Source organism: Sebastes umbrosus, chromosome 18 (genome assembly GCF_015220745.1).
Source record: "Sebastes umbrosus isolate fSebUmb1 chromosome 18, fSebUmb1.pri, whole genome shotgun sequence".
Classification (NCBI taxonomy): Eukaryota; Metazoa; Chordata; class Actinopteri; order Perciformes; family Sebastidae; genus Sebastes; species Sebastes umbrosus.
In genome coordinates, this window is record NC_051286.1 from 15,354,332 (window position 1) to 15,375,955 (window position 21,624).

Here is a 21,624-nt window from a genome sequence, read left to right on the forward strand (position 1 = left end):
TGGTTGTTTGGAGGAAGATGGGGTAATTATTTCTGATTGGCTACCACTCGCTGCCTTCGTTGGATGGATTGGTTAGGTTTAGGCATCAAGAGTGCGATTGGTTAGTGTTAGGGTAAGAATATCACGGTTAGCCAATCAGAGGCAGAGTAGGGCAGGGTCATATTCTTTGAACTGCAGAGAAGGAAACAAAGCACAAAAAAACGCTTCCCTTTTTACACAGAAAACAGGAAGTAGTGAGAAGTCAGGTCCTAAAGCTGCTCGGTCCTCGTGGTAATGTATTTGAAAACAAGAATAAGCAAGACAATCCAGTAAATAGGACGCTTAAATGTAACAAGGAATTCACGAGTGTTTGTTGAAAGCGTTTGGAACTAAAAGCACCGAACCTGAGCTCTGGCTGAGCAAATACGAGTGAATCTGTGAAAGTAAGTTTGCAGTCTGACAGACGCGGGAGAAATCAACAAAATGGCTGCTAAAGCATCACTGACAGAAGTGGATTGCACCTGCCCCGTGTGCTGTGAGATATTTAAGGATCCTGTTGTGTTGTTGTGCGGTCACAGCTTCTGTAAGCACTGTCTTCAGGAGTGGTGGAGACAGAGTGCACTCCAGACATGCCCAGTCTGTAAGGACATATTTCCAATGGCTCAGCCTCCACGTAATCTGTCACTGAGAGACCTGTCTGACAAATTGAGACAAGAGAAGATCAAGAGAGCTATCTCAGGATTTAAGGACATCTGCAGACTGCACATCGAGAAACTCAAGCTCTTCTGTCATGATGATCAAGAGCTCATCTGTGTGATTTGTAGAGATGCACAAAAACACAAGACACACAACTGTGTGCCCATCAACGAAGCAGCAGAATCCTTTAGGGTAAGCAAATATATATATAGTTCATAAAAACAACTGAGACAGGTTTAGGGTTTGGTAGTTTTCATCATTTTAGAAATATTGCATATTGCACTTAACATAGCAGGCATATACTGTATGTGTTGTGTAACTAATCCACTGTTTACTATGTATTTAACCTGTGCACCTTTAATTTGTAGGCCCACCTCAAGCTGAAGATGATGCATTTAAAAACCAAACTGGGGTCTTTTAAAGCTCATAAACGCACTTGTGATAGATTGGATGGCCACATCAAGGTAAGTCTCAGACATAATGGTTATAGAAGCAGAAAGCAACATGTGTTACTTAAAGCAATGTGTTTCTCCTCCTCAGCTCCAGGCTCAGCAGACTGAGAAGACAATGAAAGAGGATTTTCAGAAGCTTTATCAGTTCCTGCGAGCAGAGGAGGCTGCTAGGATTGCTGCAGTGAGGAAAGAGGCGACAATCAAGAGTGAAGCAATGAACATCAGGATTGTTAATTTAACGGCAGAGATCTCCTCGCTCACAGACAAAATCAAAACCTTAGAGAGGGAGATGAAAGCTGAGGACGTCTCATTTATGCTGGTACTGTTGAACTCTGTTAATTCATATTATGATCTTAATATTGAATATTTGAAAAAATTATAGGTATTGATTTGTTATCTTGTTTTGTCTTTATCTGACAGAATGTCAAATCCATTAAGGAGCGGTAAGTTGTTGTCCTGAACACTATCTATTAAAGCACAGCTGAACAATAGACAACATTTGAAAGTGTCAACTTCAACATTGCATTTCAACATTGAAGCAGGGTTGATGGTAGCTGAGTGCATCCCATTGAAAAGTTTAGGGGAGATAGAAGCTGCTTTCTTTGTGCTTCCTGTGATTGAAGGTGGGGATGTTAACCTGTCACAAATTTGGAAAAGTGAAACACACTGTATGAATGTTTTTACATTGTGTGGGAATGGCGGACAAACATTTTATAGCTAGAGAAGAATAAATACCAGCCGTGAATAATACAGAAAATTTCGTTTGATATGATAGAAATTGTGAAGATTATATCTTTAAGATATGCACCAGCACCAAACAAAAATGTGACCAATGTGGGGAATTTCAAAATATTTGACTGGTAATGTGTGGCTGCCTAATATTCCCTCAGATATCGGTGCAAGCTACCAGACCCAAAGCCTCCATCAGGAGCCCTGATCGATGAGGCCAAACACCTGGGGAACCTGCTGTTCACAGTCTGGATGAAGATGGAGAACTTAATCCAGTACAGTAAGCAAAGTGTTTCTGCCTCGCTATATTTTGACATTTTAATCTGCCGTATACATGTGACTGATAAACTTTATCACCAGGCTTTTCTATGAATACACTAACACCTTCAGTAAAAATATACCTTTACTTTATTAAACATCTTAATAAACCTTCTCTTTTGTTTCCATTTGTTTTTCTCTGAAGCTCCTGTAACTCTGGACCCCAACACTAGTGGCAGTAGATTGATTATATCCGAACACATGACCCGTTCGACAGAAAGCGCCAAGAGTCAGCCGCTTCCTAGTAACCCAGAAAGGCTGCGCAGCACTGACGTTCTTGGCTCTGAAGGCTTTAGTTCTGGAAAACACAGCTGGGACGTGAAGGTGGGGGGTAAATGGACTGTTGGTGTGGCTGTTAAGGGTAAAATCCATATAAACATGTGGGGCATCTACATGCACCTTTGCGCTGACATTCTGCGTGAACTTACTCCAGAGAGTGATTTGAAAGTTGTATCTAGAAAGTCATTTCCCCAAAAGGTCAGAGTGCAGCTGGACTATGACCAAGGGATTCTATCATTTTTTGACCTTGTTAGGAAAACACCTGTACACACCATCAAACACACTTTCACAGAAACAGTCTTTCCGTATTTTGGTGAGAATGTAAAAATCCTTCCAGCTGAAATGTCAGTGAAGATAAGAAAACCCAGGTAAACATTTCACATTACGGCCTTATTTTGGGAACGTAAGTGTTCACGATATCATCTACCTTTGAAAATCCTGGACTTGTTGCCTTTTTCAGTTTTTAATACTGTATAATTTCTTTTGATCTTTTTTTTTGTTTCCATATTTAGTTTATGTTTCTCAGATTTCAGTATAGTTGTGTAAATCTTGGTCTATCTCTGTAACTTATTGACATCAACTGTTTGATGTCAGTGACCAATAACATGTTAGTGTTGTCTGTCATCACGTAGGCTTTCCTTGTTTCCTTTTTGGCTTTGTCTGCCTTTAAGGCGCATTCCCCTGATTTTACACATGAAGTCCAGCTTACATATAACGAGGAGTGTAAAAAACAGATGTGTAATGTAGGGCTGTCAAAGTTAATGTGACAATAATGTGTTATCGCAAATTTGTTTTAACGCCACTTTCTTTAACGCATTAACGCAGCTTGCAGTTTTGAATTAACCTCTTAAAAAGCTGCCGATATTTTGTTGGTTGTACCGGGATCAGTTTTGAATCTAGAGTGAAGGTACTGGTATCATATGAAACTAAAAAACCTAAGGAATCCATTTATGTCATACTAGCTTGTCGCGATCGGACGCTAAATAACACTCCAAGCTTTCGCTAAATTTTGGTGAGAAAAAATGGCATGGCCATTTTCAAAGAGGTCCTTTGACCTCTGACCTCAAGATATGTAAATAAAAATGGGTTCTATGGGTACCCACGAGTCTCCCCTTTACAGACATGCCCACTTTATGATAATCACATGCAGTTTGGGGCAAGTCGTAGTCAAGTCAGCACACTGACACACTGACAGCTGTTGTTGCCTGTTGGGCTTGAGTTTGCCATGTTATGATTTGAGCACATTTTTTATGCTAAATGCAGTACCTGTGAGGGTTTCTGGACAATATTTGTCATTGTTTTGTGTTGTGAATTGTTTTCCAATAATAAATATATACATACATTCGCATAAAGCAAGCATATTTGTCCACTCCCTTGATGATAAGAGTATTAATTACATGACAAATCTCCCTTAAGGTACATTTTGAACAGATAAAGAAATATGTGATTAATTTGCTATGGACAATCATGCGATTAATCACCATAATTCATCATCATCATCATAATTGATTTTGACCATTCTTATAGCTCTTGTGAGTCTTATAGAAGTACAATAATAAATCACTGGAGAATCTATTTACCTAAATGCATTATGTAGATTATATGATATACAGGTTGGTAGAGGTAAGGCTAAATATATTAATCTGTTGAAAGTTTGATTTTTTAAAATAATTTATAGTGTAATTTTATGATGTTCTGTAAATGAATAAGCTGTTATGATTTGATTTGATATATCAACTGTTGTTACGACTATTGAAGTAGACTTTTAGAGTTTAATCATATAAATATTTTGTGATCAGACTGATTAAAATAATTGAGACAATTTTTCCTGTTTTCATAATGTTTCCCTTTTTTTCCTTTTGGGTCTTAATATAGACAATGTAGCCTACCGATTGAAACACAGAAACCAATCACATAAACAGTGTTATTTGCTAACACTTTTGATTACTGCCTTCAACCTGCAGCATAATTCTTCCCAATTTACAGTGTAATATAGTTATACTAATGGTGTTCCAAGTACATGATACACATATGAACAAGGGAACAAATGCGAAGTTAGGGAATAAGGGGGTAACAATCTGGGAACTCTGAAAATAACTTATACTGTAGATATGTTTTTACTAATAGGTTCATATTCTGACCGTCACTGAGCCACAAACTGGTTGTTTGGAGGAAGATGGTGGTAATTATTTCTGATTGGCTAGTACTCACTGCCTTTGTTGGTTGGATTGGTTAGGTTTAAGCATCAAGAGTGAACGGCCGCAGGTGTCGCTGTTAACATGCATTTCTGATTCTTACAAACAGTCCCTTTAATACATCCATGAGGAAGGTTCCTAACGGAGTGAAATGAACCGTAAGTACCTCAGTAGCAGCCATGACAAGAGCTGTTCGAATTCACCAAATACTAAGGAAAGGAGCTTCAATGCTTCCTTTCTTATCTCCTTTAGCAGAGGATGCACTGGACCATCCTTTACCAAAGGAGAAGAGAGAATAACATCCCACAATTCCTTGTGGCCGCAGCATTGGCCATTCATAATAACAAACTATATGCTTATCTTGCATATTATTCTCATACGCTCATACGCTAATTGGGATTCATGTTTAATATGAGTGGACAGTGACAACCATTTGGTTTCACTTTATTTTTAATTCATTATTTATTTCGAACATATAACAAATACCTCAGTAAAAAAACAAAACAAGAATAACAAATAAAATGAACAGTAAACAATCAATTAACAAATAATCAACATCAATAAATATTACATGTCCGAAAAGAAGTTGGAAGATGTATATGATCCTATACACCTTCTCCATAACTCCAACAATTAACTCAATAGTTATCATATATTCCTTTGTTTATTTCAATTCCAACCTTGGTAATGAAGTGATATTTTTCACCATAATCCTTTATTATATGTTGATGTAAAGTGTTCCAGCAGCAGGAGGAGGACCTGTGGTATCTCTCTTCACACACAGCAGGTGAAGGACTCTGTCACTGAAAGACCTATTTAAGAACGCACGGAGGGAAGTTGCGTCTTTTGTAGTCCATCTTCAGAACATTGTAGTTTCACCACAGCAGACTGACGTCACTAACATCCGCCTCCGTCGCATCATATTTACGCAGCCTAAAGTGAAAGTATAGTCGGTTTCTCTGAACACCACGGTTGTCTCGGGCCTCTTGGTGATGTTTTTGAAAACAAAAATAAGCAAGACAATCCAGTAAATAGGACGCTTAAATTTAACAAGGAATTCACGAGTGTTTGCTGAAAGCTTTTGGAGCTAAAAGCACTGACCCTGAGCTCTGGCTGAGCAAATACGAGTGAATCTGTGAAAGTGAAAGTAAGTTTGCAGTTTTTACAGACGCAGGAGAAATCAACAGAATGGCTGCTAGAGCATCACTGACAGAAGTGGATTTCTCCTGCCCTGTGTGCTGTGAGATATTTAAGGATCCTGTTGTGCTGTTGTGCGGTCACAGCTTCTGTAAGCACTGTCTTCAGGAGTGGTGGAGACAGAGTGGACTCCAGACATGCCCAGTCTGTAAGGAAATATTTCCAATGACTCAGCCTCCACGTAATCTGTCACTGAGAAACCTGTCTGACAACTTGAGACAAGAGAAGATCAAGAGAGCTAACTCAGGATCCAAGGACATCTGCAGACTGCACAGTGAGAAACTCAAGCTCTTCTGTCAGGATGATCAACAGCTCATCTGTGTGATTTGTAGAGATGCACAAAAACACAAGACACACAACTGTGTGCCCATCAACGAAGCAGCAGAACCCTGTAGGGTAAGCAAATATGTATATATATATAGTTCATAAAAACAATTGAGACAGGTTTAGGGTTTGGTAGTTTTCATAATTTTGAGAAATATTGTATATTGCACATGACATAGCAGGCATATACTGTATGTGTTGTGTAACTAATCCACTTTTTACTATGTATTTAACCTGTACGCCTTTAATTTGTAGGCCCAACTCAAGCTTGAGACGTTGCATTTAAAAACCAAACTGGGGAAATTTAAAGCTCATAAACTCAAGTGTGATGAAATGGACATCCACATCAAGGTAAGTCTCAGACATAATGGTTATAGAAGCAGAAAGCAACATGTGTTACTTAAAGCAATGTGTTTCTCCTCCTCAGCTCCAGGCTCAGCAGACTGAGAAGACCATCAAAGAGGATTTTCAGAAGCTTTACCAGTTCCTGGGAGCAGAGGAGGCTGCTAGGATTGCTGCAGTGAGGAAAGAGGCGACAATCAAGAGTGAAGCAATGAACATCAGGATTGTTAATTTGACTGCAGAGATCTCCTCGCTCAAAGACAAAATCAAAACCTTAGAGAGGGAGATGAAAGCTGAGGACATCTCATTTATGCTGGTACTGGTGACCTCTGTTAATTCATATTATGATGTTAATATTGAATATTTGAAAAAATTATAGGTATTGATTTGTTATCTTGTTTTGTCTTTATCTGACAGAATGTCAAATCCACTAAGAGGCGGTAAGTTGTTGTCCTGAACACTATCTATTAAAGCACAGCTGAACAATAGACAACATTTGAAAGTGTAAACTTCAACATAGTATTTCAACATTGAAGCAGGGTTGATGTTAGTTGAGTGCATCCCATTGAAAAGTTTAGGGGAGATGAAAGCTGCTTTCTTTGTGCTTCCTGTGATTGAAGGTGGGGATGTTAACCTGTCACAAATTTGGAAAAGTGAAACACACTGTTTGAATGTTTTTACATTGTGTGGGAATGGCGGACAAACATTTTATAGCTAGAGAAGAATAAATACCAGCCGTGAATAATACAGAAAATTTCGTTTGATATGATAGAAATTGTGAAGATTATATCTTTAAGATATGCACCAGCACCAAACAAAAATGTGACCAATGTGGGGAATTTAAAAATATTTGACTGGTAATGTGTGGCTGCCTAATATTCCCTCAGATCTCAGTGCAACCTACCAGACCCAGAGACTCCATCAGGAGCCCTGATCGATGAGGCCAAACACCTGGGGAACCTGCTGCTCACAGTCTGGATGAAGATGGAGAACTTAATCCAGTACAGTAAGCAAAGTGTTTCTGCCTCGCCATATTTTTACATTTTAATCTGCACTGTACTTGTAACTTGTACTTGCAACACCAGGCTGTTCTATAAATACACAGTAATGTACCTTCAGTAAAAAAATACATTTACTTTATTAATTATCTCAATAAACCTTCTCTTTTGTTTCCATTTGTTTTTCTCTGAAGCTCCTGTAACTCTGGACCCCAACACTGGTGACAGTAGATTGATTATATCCGAACACATGACCCGTTCGACAAACAGCTACAGGAGTCAGCTGCTTCCTGATAACCCAGAAAGGCTGTGCTACTTTGCCGTTCTTGGCTCTGAAGGCTTTATCTCTGGAAAACACAGCTGGGACGTGGAGGTGGGGGGTTGTTGGGCTGTTGGTGTGGCTCCTAAGGGTAAAAGCTATAAAAACACGTGGGGCATCCACGTGTACGGTACCAATGGGTTTCTGTGTGAACTTACTCCAGAGAGTGATTGTAAAGTTTTATCTAAAGACTCGATTCCCCAAGCGGTCAGAGTGCAGCTGGACTATGACCAAGGGATTCTATCATTTACGGACCTTGATAGAAAAACACATGTACACACCATCAAACACACTTTCACAGAAACAGTCTTTCCGTATTTTCATGGCAATGCAAAAATCCTTCCAGCTGAAATGTCAGTGAAGATAAGAAAACCCAGGTAAACATTTCACATTACGGCCTTATTTTGGGAACGTAAGTGTTCACGATATCATCTACCTTTGCAAATCCTGGACTTGTTACCTATGTCAGTTTTTAGTACTGTATAATTTCTTTTGATCTTTTTTTATGTTTCCATATTTAGTTTATGTTTCTCAGATTTCAGTATAGTTGTGTAAATCTTGGTCTATCTCTGTAACTTCTTGACATCAACTGTTTGATGTCAGTGACCAATAACATGTTAGTGTTGTCTGTCATCACGTAGGCTTTCCTTGTTTCCTTTTTGGCTTTGTCTGCCTTTAAGGGGCATTCCCCTGATTTTACACATGAAGTCCAGCTTACATATAACGAAGAGTGTAAAAAACAGATGTGTATGTTATGCTTTCAAAGTTAACGTGACAATAATGTGTTAACGCAAATTTGTTTTAACGCCACTTTCTTTAACGCATTAACGCAACTTTCAGTTTTTAATTAACCTCTTAAAAATCTGACGGGCTCCCGATATTTTGGAGTTTGTACCGGGATCAGTTTTGAATCTAGAGTGAAGATACTGGCATCATATGAAACTAAAAAACCTAAGGAATCCATTTATGTCATTCTAGCTTGTCGCGATCAGAAGCTAAATAACGCTCCAAGCTTTCGCTAAATTTTGGTGAGAAAAAATGGCATGGCCATTTTCAAAGAGGTCCCTTGACCTCTGACCTCAAGATATGTAAATAAAAATGGGTTCTATGGGTACCCACGAGTCTCCCCTTTACAGACATGCTCACTTTATGATAATCACATGCAGTTTGGGGCAAGTCATAGTCAAGTCAGCACACTGACACACTGACAGCTGTTGTTGCCTGTTGGGCTGCAGTTTGCCATGTTATGATTTGAGCACATTTTTTATGCTAAATGCAGTACCTGTGAGGGTTTCTGGACAATATTTGTCATTGTTTTGAGTTGTTAATTGTTTTCCAATAATAAATATATACATGCATTTGCATAAAGTAGCATATTTGTCCACTCCCATGTTGATAAGAGTATTAAATACTTGACAAATCTCCCTTTAAGGTTCATTTTGAACAGATACAAAAATGTGTGATTCATTTGCTATAGACAATCATGCGATATATCATCATAATTCTTCATCATCATCATCATCATAATTGATTTTGACCATTCTTATAGCTCTTGTGAGTCCTCCATCTTTATGGAAGTACAATACTAAATCACTGGAGAATCTATTTAACACAATTCATTATGTAGATTGTATGATATACAGGTTGGTAGAGGTAAGGCTAAATATAGTAATCTGTTGAAAGTTTGAGTTTTTAAAATAATTTATAGTGTAATTTTATGATGTTCTGTAATTGAATAAGCTGTTATGATTCGATTTGATATATCAACTGTTGTTACGGCTATTGAAGTAGACTTTTAGAGTTTAATCATGTAAATATTTTGTGATCAGACTGATTAAAATAATTGAGACAATTTTTCCTGTTTTCATAATGTTTCCCTTTTTTTCCTTTTGGGTCTTAATATAGACAATGTAGCCTACCGATTGAAACACAGAAACCAATCACATAAACAGGATTATTTGCTAACACATTTGATTACTGCCTTCAACCTGCAGCATAATTCTTCCCAATTTACAGTGTAATATAGTTATACTAATGGTGTTCCAAGTACATGATACACATATGAACAAGGGAGCAAATGTGAAGTTAGGGAATAAAGGGGGAACAATCTGGGAACTCTGAAAAGAACTTATACTGTAGATATGTTTTTACTAATAGGTTCCTATTCTGACCGTCACTGAGCCACAAACTGGTCTTTTGGAGGAAGATGGTGGTAATTATTTCTGATTGGCTAGTACTCACTGCCTTTGTTGGTTGGATTGGTTAGGTTTAAGCATCAAGAGTGCGATTGGTTAGTTTTAGGGTAAGAATATCACGATTAGTCAATCAGAGGCAGAGTAGGGCAGGGTCATATTCTTTGAACTGCAGAGACGGAAACAAAGCAAAGAAAGAAAAAAACGCTTCCCTTTTTACACAGACACAGGTAGTAGTGAGAAGTCAGCTCCTAAAGCTGCTTGGTCCTCGTGGTAATGTATTTGAAAACAAGAATAAGCAAGACAATCCAGTAAATAGGACGCTTAAATGTAACAAGGAATTCACGAGCCCTTTCTAATTGATCTTATTGTCATAATTAGCAAGTGAATTCTTGAGTTATGGAAAAAAATAATGTTTTTTGAGGTCACAGTGACCTTTTCACCATCTAAATCTTATGAGTTCATCCTTGAGTCCAAGTGGACATTTGTGGCAGATTTGAAAAAAATTCCCTCTAGGCGTTCTGAGATATCACGTTCACAAGAATGGTACGGACAACCCAAAAACATAATGCCAACATTATGAAAACACAGTGACCTTTTACCCTGATCTGTGTCTGCACTTTTTATCTCAATGTTACTCCTCCCTTACACTAGTGAGGTGTAAAAGGTTGTATATGGTTTGCCATTTTGTGATACAGAAACCAATCGGATAAACAAGATCATTTCTTTCCTCATTAGGCAAAACCAGATGAGTGTGTTTCTATTTATTGCACAGGGCAGGACACAACTGCAGGTATAATAAAGCAAAAACTCCTCCCTTATCACACAGAAGACAGGAAGAAGTGAGAAGTCAGCACCTAAATCTGCTCGCGGTAATGTATTTGAAAACAAAAAATAAGCAAGACGATCAAGTAAAACGGACGTTTATTTTTATAACAGGGAATTTCTGAGTGTTTGCTGAAAGCGTTTGGAGCTAAAAGCACTGAATCTGAGCTCTGGCTGAGCAAATACACGTGAATCTGTGAAAGTACGTTTGCAGTCTGACAGCTACAGGAAAAGTCAACAGAATGGCTGCTAGAGCATCACCGACAGAAGTGGATTTCACCTGCACTGTGTGCTGTGAGATATTTAAGGATCCTGTTGTGCTGTGGTGCGGTCACAGCTTCTGTAAGCACTGTCTTAAGGATCGGTGGAGACAGAATGGACTCCAGACATGCCCAGTCTGTAAGGAAATATTTCCAATGGCTCAGCCTCCACGTAATCTGGCACTGAGAAACCTGTCTGACAACTTGAGACGAGAGAAGATCAAGAGAGCTAACTCAGGATCTAAGGACATCTGCAGACTGCACAGTGAGAAACTCAAGTTCTTCTGTCAGGATGATCAACAGCTCATCTGTGTGATTTGTAGAGATGCAGAAACACACAAGACACACAACTGTGTGCCCATCAAAGAAGCAGCAGAATCCTTTAGGGTAAGCAAATATATATATAGTTAATAACAACAACTGAGACAGGTTTAGGGTTTGGTAGTTTTCATCATTTTAGAAATATTGCATATTGCACTTGACACAGCAGGCATATACTGTATGTGTTGTGTAGCTTATCCACTGTTTGCTATGTATTTAACCTGTACGCCTTTAATTTGTAGGCCCAACTCAAGCTGAAGATGATGCATTTAAAAACCAAACTGGGGTCATTTAAAGCTCATAAACTCAAGTGTGATGAAATGGACGTCCACATCAAGGTAAGTCTCATACATAATGGTTATAAAGGCACAAAGCAACATGTGTTATTTAAAACAATGTGTTTCTCCTCCTCAGCTCCAGGCTCAGCAGACTGAGAAGACCATCATAGAGGATTTTCAGAAGCTTTACCAGTTCCTGCGAGCAGAGGAGGCTGCTAGGATTGATGCAGTGAGGAAAGAGGCGACACTCAAGAGTGAAGCAATGAACATCAGGATTTTTAATTTGACGGCAGAGATCTCCTCGCTCACGGACAAAATCAAAACCTTAGAGGGGGAGATGAAAGATGAGGACGTCTTCTTAATGCTGGTACTGGTGACCTCTGTTAATTCATATTCTGATCTTAATATTGAATATTTAAAAACAATTATAGGTATTGATTTGTTATCTTGTTTTGTCTTTATCTGACAGAATGTCAAATCCACTATGGAGCGGTAAGTTGTTTTCCTGAACACTATCTATCAGAGCACAGCTGAACGATAGACAACATTTGAAAGTGTCAACTTCAACATAGTATTTCAACATTGAAGCAGGGTTGATGGTAGCTGAGTGCATCCCATTGAAAAGTTTAGGGGAGATGAAAGCTGCTTTCTTTGCACTTCCTGTGATTGAAGGTGGGGATGTTAGCCTGACACAAATTTGGAAAAGTGAAACAAACTGTTTGAATGTTTTTACATTGTGTGGGAATGGCGGACAAACATTTTATAGCTAGAGAAGAATAAATACCAGCCATGAATAATACAGAAAATGGGTTTGATATGATACAAATTGTGAAGATTATATCTTTAAGATATGCACTAGCACCAAACAAAAATATGACCAATGTGGGGAATTTAAAAATATTTGACTGGTAATGTGTGGCTGCCTAATATTCCCTCAGATATCGGTGCAAGCTACCAGACCCAGAGACTCCATCAGGAGCCCTGATCGATGAGGCCAAACACCTGGGGAACCTGCTGCTCACAGTCTGGAGGAAGATGACGAACTTAATCCAGTACAGTAAGCAAAGTGTTTCTGCCTCGCTAGATTTTTACATTTTAATCTGCTTTGTACATGTGACTGATAAACTTTATCACCAGGCTTTTCTATGAATACACTAACGCCTTCAGTAAAAAATTACCTTTACTTAATTAAACATCTTAATAAACCTTCTCTTTTGTCTATATTTATTTTTCTCTGAAGCTCCTGTAATTCTGGACCCCAACACTGGCAGCAGGACATTGACTATATCAGAACACATGACCCGTTCGTCAAACAGCGCCGAGAGTCAGCCGCTTCCTGATAACCCAGAAAGGCTGCGCAGCACTGACGTTCTTGGCTCTGAAGGCTTTAGTTCGGGAAAACACAGCTGGGACGTGGAGGTGGGGGGCTATTGGGCTGTTGGTGTGGCTGCTGAGGGTAACAACGATAGAAACATCTGGGGCATCTACATGTGCCCTTGCAATGACATTCTGCGTGAACGTACTCCAGAGGATTATATGAAAGTTGTATCTGAAGATTCATTTCCCCAAACGGTCAGAGTGCAGCTGGACTATGACCAAGGGATTCTATCATTTTTTGACATTGATAGGAAAACACCTGTACACACCATCAAACACACTTTCACAGAAACAGTCTTTCCGTATTTTAGTCATGATGCAAAAATCCTTCCAGCTGAACTGTCAGTGACGAGAACAGACAGATAAACATTCTGCGTTACTGCGGAGTTCAAACAACAAGATGAGGCCTGATCTTAAGCGTTTATATGACCTATAGCAAATCTTTGTTGCCACATTTTTTATTTCTGTATAATACATTTTTCATTCTTTATTTTTACTTTTACAAATTTAGGTTATGTTTCTCAGATTTCAGTATAGTTAGGTTAATCTTGGTCTATAACATTCTGACCAATAACATGCTCATCTTAGTGTTGTCAGTCATCACGCAGGCTTTCCTTGGTTTCTATTTGGTTTAGTCCACCTTAAAGGGACACTCCACTGATTTTGAGCTTTGAAAGATATGGGCATTTAGGAGGCAGGGACGGTCTAATGAAAGATGCTATGGGGTTGCATTATGGGAAATGTAGGATCCTGTCCTTTTGGAGGTTGACCCATACTAGGGACTAATAGTCGGCTTATTTTAATCTAGTTTTTGTGAGACCCCCAACTTTATGGAAGTACAGCACTAAATCACAAAATCCATTGTATGTTTTAAAGGGACTCAATGGAAAAATCAGAAATTGTTTGCTAAAAGTGACACCTGTGGACATTAAGTCAACAAACCGCGTTCTGTTGCTTGTGCTTGTGCTCGCACTGCGTAGACGCGAGTGAACATCGGTAAAAACAGTGAGGCGACACACACGAGACTGAACGTTATTGACAGGCATGATGTTGATTATCAGTAGCAACATTAGCAAAAAAACACAATATCACTATATACTCACTATCACATGCTTGGCAGTAATGTTAGCCCTCCATGAATCGAAAGCCCGGCCGATGTTAATCCTAGCGTTAACTTTTCCTGCTTCAGCCTCCCGACCGCTTTCAGAAGGCACAGGGGGAACACCGTAGTTTTGGTCTCCTGAGCCGGAGAAACAAGATGCGGGAAACCTCTATTGGTCTTGAGGAGCTGCAACATTTATTTCTGCACAAACTGCAACTTCCACTGTACATTTACTTGATATTATCAGAGCTAAACTAACTCTCTTCTGCTCCGCTGCTCGCTTGTTTTCTCACACACTTGCCGCTGCTCTCTCTCTCTTGCTTCACCACTCACTTCCCCTGTACACACACACACTTCAACAACACCAGATCCCCCCCCCCCCCCCCCCCCCCCGACGTTGGTCCCATTCCTGTTTTGCAAGATGGGCTTCACTTGATATAACTTTGGTTTTGTTGTTCTTCCTTGGAGTTTGTGTTGGAGTCTGAGTTATGGTGGGGGCTAGTCGTTTGTTAGCATTAGAGGACTCTATTTCTAACCGAATGTCTATGTAAGCAGGAAATAAAGGCACTCGCGAGTGGGCATGATGTCACATCCGATTTTATCCAAAAGAAACAGCCCGTATTCCTCACATTTAAAGTAGTCTACAGGCTGATAAAGGAAACCTAGGAAGTTTAATTTTTTAGGTTAGGTTACAACCCATTCACACATTGTCAATACAATTTTTCGAAAAATGTTTATACATGAAAAACTTACATACAGTCCCTTTAAGTAGAGTGTGTGATTTACAGGTTGATAGAGGTAAGGCTGGTTATTTGAATCTGTAAAAAGTTTGTAGTTCATCATTTTGTGATATGTTGTAAATATAAGGTGAATGAAACGTACTTTTGGAGTTTATGTAAAAATGTTATCAGACTATGATTAAGACAATTTTCCTGTTTGTATAATGTTTCCTTGTTTTTGGGGAGTTCTTGCTTATGTGAACTGATGGTCTAAGGATGGAGGGTGTAGGCCACAGATTTCTTTTTTTTTTATTATTATTTTTGAGTTAAATTTGGGATTTGGGCTTTATAAAAAAAAGTGACTTAACTTGTATGTGCTGCAATATCAGTCAAAATGTATATCAAGTATTTTAAGTAATTTCTTAGAGAGCTGTTTCGGTATACATGTCAACTGTTGTGTAATGAAGGCAATAGTCATATGATGCTAGCATCTAGTGTGTTATGGTCCAATTACGGATCATGCATGGAGGGTGTCCATGCTGATGACTGAAAAATGTAAACTATAATCCATCTAAAAACAAACAAATAAACAAAAATACAGCTCTCAGCCAGTCTGAATGTCTTCATTAGAAATCTCCAGTATTCCCATAATGCCCCTGTGTGGCTGATATGTCTGCCTGCATGTACGCATAGCACAGGGATGAATCATTATGAGGCAATGCCTAACATCTCTAGTGTACTGCCATCTCTCTCTCTCTCTCTCTGTTCGTCGCTGTCACACACACACACAAGTTTGAATCCACTGATACTGAATCTCAGTGGTATTCCACTTTTTAATCCACTTTTTACTATGTATTTAACCTGTACGCCTTTAATTTGTAGGCCCAACTCAAGCTTGAGATGATGCATTTATGATGCAGAGACGGAAACAAAGCACAAAAAAACACTTCCCTTTTTACACAGACACAGGTAGTAGTGAGAAGTCAGCTCCTAAAGCTGCTCGGTCCTCGTGGTAATGTATTTGAAAACAAGAATAAGCAAGACAATCCAGTAAATAGGACGCTTAAATGTAACAAGGAATTCACGAGCCCTTTCTAATTGATCTTATTGTCATAATTAGCAAGTGAATTCTTGAGTTATGGAAAAAAATAATTCCAGACCAGGCGTTCTGAGATATCACGTTCACAAGAATGGTACGGACAACCCAAAAGCATAATGCCAACATTATGAAAACATAGGGACCTTTTATCCTGATCTGTGTCTGCACTTTTTATCTCAATGTTACTCCTCCCTTACACTAGTGAGGTGTAAAAGGTTGTATATGGTTTGCCATTTTGTGATACAGAAACCAACCGGATAAACAAGATCATTTCTTTCCTCATTCTTTTGCACAACCAGATGAGTGTGTTTCTATTTATTGCACAGGGCAGGACACAACTGCAGGTATAATAAAGCAAAAACTCCTCCCTTATCACACAGAAGACAGGAAGAAGTGAGAAGTCAGCACCTAAATCTGCTCGTGGTAATGTATTTGAAAACAAATAATAAGCAAGACAATCAGTAAAATAGACGTTTATTTTTTATAACAGGGAATTTCTGAGTGTTTGCTGAAAGCGTTTGGAGCTAAAAGTACTGAACCTGAACTCTGGCTGAGCAAATACACGTGAATCTGTGAAAGTACGTTTGCAGTCTGACAGCCACAGGAAAAGTCAACAGAATGGCTGCTAGAGCATCACCAACAGAAGTGGATTTCACCTGCCCCGTGTGCTGTGAGATATTTAAGGATCCTGTTGTGCTGTTGTGCGGTCACAGCTTCTGTAAGCACTGTCTTAAGGAGTGGTGGAGACAGAGTGGACTGCAGACATGCCCAGTCTGTAAGGAAATATTTCCAATGGCTCAGCCTCCACGTAATCTGGCACTGAGAAACCTGTCTGACGACTTGAGACAAGAGAAGATCAAGAGAGCGAACTCAGGATCCAAGGACATCTGCAGACTGCACAGTGAGAAACTCAAGCTCTTCTGTCAGGATGATCAACAGCTCATCTGTTTGATTTGTAGAGATGCACAAAAACACAAGACACACAACTGTGTGCCCATCAACGAAGCAGCAGAACCCTGTAGGGTAAGCAAATATGTATATATATATAGTTCATAAAAACAATTGAGACAGGTTTAGGGTTTGGTAGTTTTCATAATTTTAGAAATATTGCATATTGCACATGACATAGCAGGCATATACTGTACAGTATGTGTTGTGTAACTAATCCACTGTTTACTATGTATTTAACCTGTACGCCTTTAATTTGTAGGCCCAACTCAAGCTTGAGACGTTGCATTTAAAAACCAAACTGTGGAAATTTAAAGCTCATAAACTCAAGTGTGATGAAATGGACGTCCACATCAAGGTACGTCTCAGACATAATGGTTATAGAAGCAGAAAGCAACATGTGTTACTAAGAGCAATGTGTTTCTCCTCCTCAGCTCCAGGCTCAGCAGACTGAGAAGACAATCAAAGAGGATTTTCAGAAGCTTTACCAGTTCCTGCGAGCAGAGGAGGCTGCTAGGATTGATGCAGTGAGGAGAGAGGCGACAATCAAGAGTGAAGCAATGAACATCAGGATTTTTAATTTGACGGTAGAGATCTCCTCGCTCACAGACAAAATCAAAATCTTAGAGAGGGAGATGAAAGATGAGGACGTCTTCTTAATGCTGGTACTGGTGACCTCTGTTAATTCATATTCTGATATTAATATTGAATATTTAAAAAAATTATAGGTATTGATTTGTTATCTTGTTTTGTGTTTATTTAACAGAATGTCAAATCCACTAAGGAGCGGTAAGTTGTTATCCTGAACACTATCTATCAGAGCACAGCTGAACAATAGACAACATTTGAAAGTGTAAACTTCAACATTGTATTTTAACATAGAAGCAGGGTTGATGGTAGCTGAGTGCATCCCATTGAAAAGTTTAGGGGAGATGAAAGCTGCTTTCTTTGCACTTCCTGTGATTGAAGGTGGGGATGTTAACTTCCACAAATTTGGAAAAGGTGTATTTGGGGTATTTAAAAATATTTGACTGGTAATGTGTGGCTGCCTAATATTCCCTCAGATCTCAGTGCAACCTACCAGACCCTGAGACTCCATCAGGAGCCCTGATTGATGAGGCCAAACACCTGGGGAACCTGCTGTTCACAGTCTGGATGAGGATGAAGAACTTAATCCAGTACAGTAAGCAAAGTGTTTCTGCCTCGCCATATTTTTACATTTTAATCTGCATTGTACTTGTAACTGATGAACTTTATCGCCAATGCAACACCAGGCTGTTCTATGAATACACAGTAATGTACCTTCAGTAAAAAAATACATTTACTTTATTAAACATCTCAATAAACCTTCTCTTTTGTTTCCATTTGTTTTTCTCTGAAGCTCCTGTAACTCTGGACCCCAACACTGGTGGCAGTACAGTGATTATATCCGAACACATGACCCGTTTGACAGAAAGTGACAAGGATCAGCCGCTTCCTGATAACCCAGAAAGGCTGCGCAGCTATGAGATTCTTGGCTCTGAAGGCTTTAGCTCTGGAAAACACAGCTGGGATGTGCAGGTAGAGGGCTATTGGAGTGTTGGTGTGGCTGTTAAGGGTAAAACTAACAGAAACATCTGGGGCATCTACATGTGCAGGTGCAATGACATTCTGCGTGAACTTACTCCAGAGGATTATATGAAAGTTGTATCTGAAGATTCATTTCCCCAAACGGTCAGAGTGCAGCTGGACTATGACCAAGGGATTCTATCATTTTTTGACCTTGTTAGGAAAACACCTGTACACACCATCAAACACACTTTCACAGAAACAGTCTTTCCGTATTTTGTTGATAATGCAAAAATCCTTCCAGTTGAACTGTCAGTGAGGATAAAAAAACCCAGATAAACATTCTGCGTTACTGCGGAGTTCAAACAACAAGATGAGGCCTGATCTAAAGAGTTTATATGACCTATAGCAAATCTTTGTTGCCACATTTTTTATTTCTGTATAATACATTTTTCATTCTTTATTTTTACTTTTACATATTTAGTTTATGTTTCTCAGATTTCAGTATAGTTAGGTTAATCTTGATCTATAACTTTCTGACATGTCAGTGACAAAGAACATGTTAAACTTAGTGTTGTCAGTCATCACGCAGGCTTTCCTGGTTTTCTATTTGGTTTAGTCCACCTTAAAGGGACACTCCACTGATTTTGAGCTTTGAAAGATATGGGCATTTAGGAGGCAGGGAGGGTCTAATGAAAGATGCTATGGGGTTGCATTATGGGAAATGTAGGATCCTGTCCTTTTGGAGGTTGACCCATACTAGGGACTAATAGTCGGCTTATTTTAATCTAGTTTTTGTGAGACCAACAACTTTATGGAAGTACAGTACTAAATCACAGAATCCATTGTATGTTTTAAAGGGACTCAATGCGAAAAAAAAAATTGCTTGTTAAAAGTGACACCTGTGGACGTTAAGTCAACAACAGTCCGCGTTCTGTTGCTTGCGCTTGTGCTCGCGCTACATAGACGGAAGCGACATTGGTAAAAACAGTGAGGCGACACACACGAGACTGAATGTTATTGACAGGCATGATGTTGATTATCAGTAGCAACATTAGCAAAAAAACACAATATCACTATATACTCACTATCACATGCTTGGCAGTAATGTTAGCCCTCCATGAATCGAAAGCCCGGCCGATGTTAATCCTAGCGTTAACTTTTCCTGCTTCAGCCTCCCGACTGCTTTCAGAAGGCACAGTGGGAACACCGTAGTTTTGGTCTCCTGAGCCGGAGAAACAAGATGCGGGAAACCTCTATTGGTCTTGAGGAGCTGCAACATTTATTTCTGCACAAACTGCAACTTCCACTGTACATTTACTTGCTATTATCAGAGCTAAACTAACTCTCTTCTGCTCCACTGCTCGCTTGTTTTCTCACACACTTGTTGCCGCTCTCTCTCTCTTGCTTCACCACTCACTTCCCCTGTACACACACACACTTCCACAACACTAGTAATAGGGGTAAGGCTGAATATCTGAATCTGTCGTAAGTTTCTTGTTCATCATTTTGTGATATACTGTAAATGTAAGGCGAATGAAACATACTTTTGGAGTTTATGTAAAAATGTTATCAGACTATGATTAAGACAATTTTCCTGTTGTCATAATGTTTCCCTGTTTTTGCGGAGTTCTTGCTTATGTGAACTGATGGTCTAAGGATGGAGGGTGTAGGCCACAGATTTCTTTTTTTTTTAATTATTTTTGAGTTAAATTTGGGATTTGGGGCTTTATATGAAAAGTGACTTAACTTGTACGTGCTTCAATATCAGTCAAAATGTATATCAAGTATTTAAAGTAATTTCTTAGAGAGCTCTTTTGGTATACATGTCAACTGTTGTGTAATGAAGGCAATAGTCATATGATGCTAGCATCTAGTGTGTTATGGTCCAATTACGGATCATGCATGGAGGGTGTCCATGCTGATGACTGAAAAATGTAAACTATAATCCATCTAAAAACAAACAAATAAACAAAAATACAGCTCTCAGCCAGTCTGAATGTCTTCATTAGAAATCTCCAGTATTCCCATAATGCCCCTGTGTGGCTGATATGTCTGCCTGCATGTACACATAGCACAGGGATGAATCATTATGAGGCAATGCCTAACATCTCTAGTGTACTGCCATCTCTCTCTCTCTCTCTCTCTCTGTTCGTCGCTGACACACACACACACGAGTTTGAATCCACTGATACTGAATCTCAGTGGTATTACAGCTGGAATGTCTGCTATGTTTTTTCAACTAATGAAAGAATGAAGAAAAACAAACAGAGGGGCCAAATTAAAAGAGAAAAAAAGGGCTGAGAGAAGAAAACACACTGAGGGAAAAGAGGAAATAGAGGGAGAGCAGAGCATACGAGTGTCCCTCATTCAATTTGTATTCCTCTGCATGTTTGACATGATGATGAGTCCAGTTTTCTCAGAGCTAATGAAGGTTGGAGATCAGAGAATAGTTGATACAACATTTGCTCAAATGGTCATGGGGAGGAATCCTTTTCCCCCCCCGATTACCCAAGATAAATTTCAAACTTTACAAGTCCGTAATTAGAAAACGCTAGAATAGAAGTGTGTCAGCTTGAGTGGTTACTCATCTGTGAATTTAATTAGGCAAAGTGTACATTTCAGGTTTGACATTCAGAATTGGTTTTATTCAAAACTGAATTCAAGAGTGGCTGCTTAGCATAAATGCATCATTTTATATGTAGGCATCTTTTTAAGGTTTCTAGTTATTAAAATTAATCCTTAAACTGAATGCAAGTGAGCAATTATCTGGCAGATTTCACATTTTGGAATCATTTTTTTTTTCTCTTTCTCCCTACAAATCATCATTCTTCCTGTATAAACCATTACTTTAGCTCAAAGGAATGACGGCAAACCAGCGTATCCAGCTTCTCTCTTTCTTTCTCAAACTCCCCTTTGAACGATCAATCATTCGATGGTGACCAGAGAGCACCGAGGAGCCGCTGAGTGGAATACGTCAGATGTTATTTCACCGAAAGTCCCGTTTTTCTACTAATCAGATGAAATAAACACATTAATCTGAGGAATTTCAAAGCGCTGGGCATTTTGGCTTTTGGCCCAAAACATTGCAAAGAGAATCAATCATATTTAACATCAATGATTTTAG

General features: G+C 39.1%; 4 protein-coding genes across 5 annotated transcripts; all 4 read left to right on the plus strand.

The window, feature by feature from the left end:
* The first annotated feature begins 230 nt into the window (after positions 1–230).
* LOC119477160 (tripartite motif-containing protein 35-like) lies at positions 231–2,825 on the plus strand. The gene is made up of 6 exons (XM_037751069.1): positions 231–867; positions 1,044–1,139; positions 1,216–1,446; positions 1,548–1,570; positions 2,018–2,136; positions 2,320–2,825. Exons 1-6 carry the CDS (start codon positions 463–465, stop codon positions 2,823–2,825), a joined length of 1,380 nt encoding a protein of 459 aa, XP_037606997.1. The 5' UTR covers positions 231–462.
* Positions 2,826–5,560: 2,735 nt separating this feature from the next.
* Positions 5,561–8,572, plus strand: LOC119477158 (zinc-binding protein A33-like). Its single transcript, XM_037751068.1, has 6 exons — positions 5,561–6,241; positions 6,425–6,520; positions 6,597–6,827; positions 6,929–6,951; positions 7,399–7,517; positions 7,704–8,572. Exons 1-6 carry the CDS (start codon positions 5,837–5,839, stop codon positions 8,207–8,209), a joined length of 1,380 nt encoding a protein of 459 aa, XP_037606996.1. The 5' UTR covers positions 5,561–5,836; the 3' UTR covers positions 8,210–8,572.
* A 2,290-nt stretch (positions 8,573–10,862) lies between these two features.
* On the plus strand, positions 10,863–15,509 carry LOC119477161 (zinc-binding protein A33-like). Its single transcript, XM_037751070.1, has 6 exons — positions 10,863–11,492; positions 11,669–11,764; positions 11,841–12,071; positions 12,174–12,196; positions 12,643–12,761; positions 12,945–15,509. The coding sequence occupies exons 1-6, from the start codon at positions 11,088–11,090 to the stop codon at positions 13,445–13,447; spliced, it is 1,377 nt and encodes a 458-aa protein (XP_037606998.1). The 5' UTR covers positions 10,863–11,087; the 3' UTR covers positions 13,448–15,509.
* An 831-nt stretch (positions 15,510–16,340) lies between these two features.
* Positions 16,341–20,486, plus strand: LOC119477155 (zinc-binding protein A33-like). 2 transcript variants are annotated; one of them, XM_037751064.1, is made up of 7 exons: positions 16,342–16,550; positions 16,592–17,024; positions 17,212–17,307; positions 17,384–17,614; positions 17,716–17,738; positions 18,014–18,132; positions 18,331–20,486. In XM_037751064.1, the coding sequence occupies exons 2-7, from the start codon at positions 16,620–16,622 to the stop codon at positions 18,834–18,836; spliced, it is 1,380 nt and encodes a 459-aa protein (XP_037606992.1). In that variant the 5' UTR covers positions 16,342–16,550; positions 16,592–16,619; the 3' UTR covers positions 18,837–20,486. The 2 variants fall into 2 exon arrangements, with proteins under 2 accessions (XP_037606993.1, XP_037606992.1); XM_037751065.1 differs by having other exon boundaries at positions 16,341–17,024.
* The last annotated feature ends 1,138 nt before the right edge of the window (positions 20,487–21,624 follow it).

Coding starts and splice junctions, on each gene's coding strand:
- LOC119477160 (XM_037751069.1), top strand. CDS start 463: ATGGCTGCTAAAGCATCACTGACAGAAGTGGATTGCACCTGCCCCGTG. Junction 1,140..1,215: donor GATTGGATGGCCACATCAAG/GTAAGTCTCAGA, acceptor TCTCCTCCTCAG/CTCCAGGCTCAGCAGACTGA. Junction 1,571..2,017: donor GTCAAATCCATTAAGGAGCG/GTAAGTTGTTGT, acceptor ATATTCCCTCAG/ATATCGGTGCAAGCTACCAG.
- LOC119477158 (XM_037751068.1), top strand. CDS start 5,837: ATGGCTGCTAGAGCATCACTGACAGAAGTGGATTTCTCCTGCCCTGTG. Junction 6,521..6,596: donor AAATGGACATCCACATCAAG/GTAAGTCTCAGA, acceptor TCTCCTCCTCAG/CTCCAGGCTCAGCAGACTGA. Junction 6,952..7,398: donor GTCAAATCCACTAAGAGGCG/GTAAGTTGTTGT, acceptor ATATTCCCTCAG/ATCTCAGTGCAACCTACCAG.
- LOC119477161 (XM_037751070.1), top strand. CDS start 11,088: ATGGCTGCTAGAGCATCACCGACAGAAGTGGATTTCACCTGCACTGTG. Junction 11,493..11,668: donor AAGCAGCAGAATCCTTTAGG/GTAAGCAAATAT, acceptor TTTAATTTGTAG/GCCCAACTCAAGCTGAAGAT. Junction 12,762..12,944: donor GACGAACTTAATCCAGTACA/GTAAGCAAAGTG, acceptor TTTTCTCTGAAG/CTCCTGTAATTCTGGACCCC.
- LOC119477155 (XM_037751065.1), top strand. CDS start 16,620: ATGGCTGCTAGAGCATCACCAACAGAAGTGGATTTCACCTGCCCCGTG. Junction 17,739..18,013: donor GTCAAATCCACTAAGGAGCG/GTAAGTTGTTAT, acceptor ATATTCCCTCAG/ATCTCAGTGCAACCTACCAG. Junction 18,133..18,330: donor GAAGAACTTAATCCAGTACA/GTAAGCAAAGTG, acceptor TTTTCTCTGAAG/CTCCTGTAACTCTGGACCCC.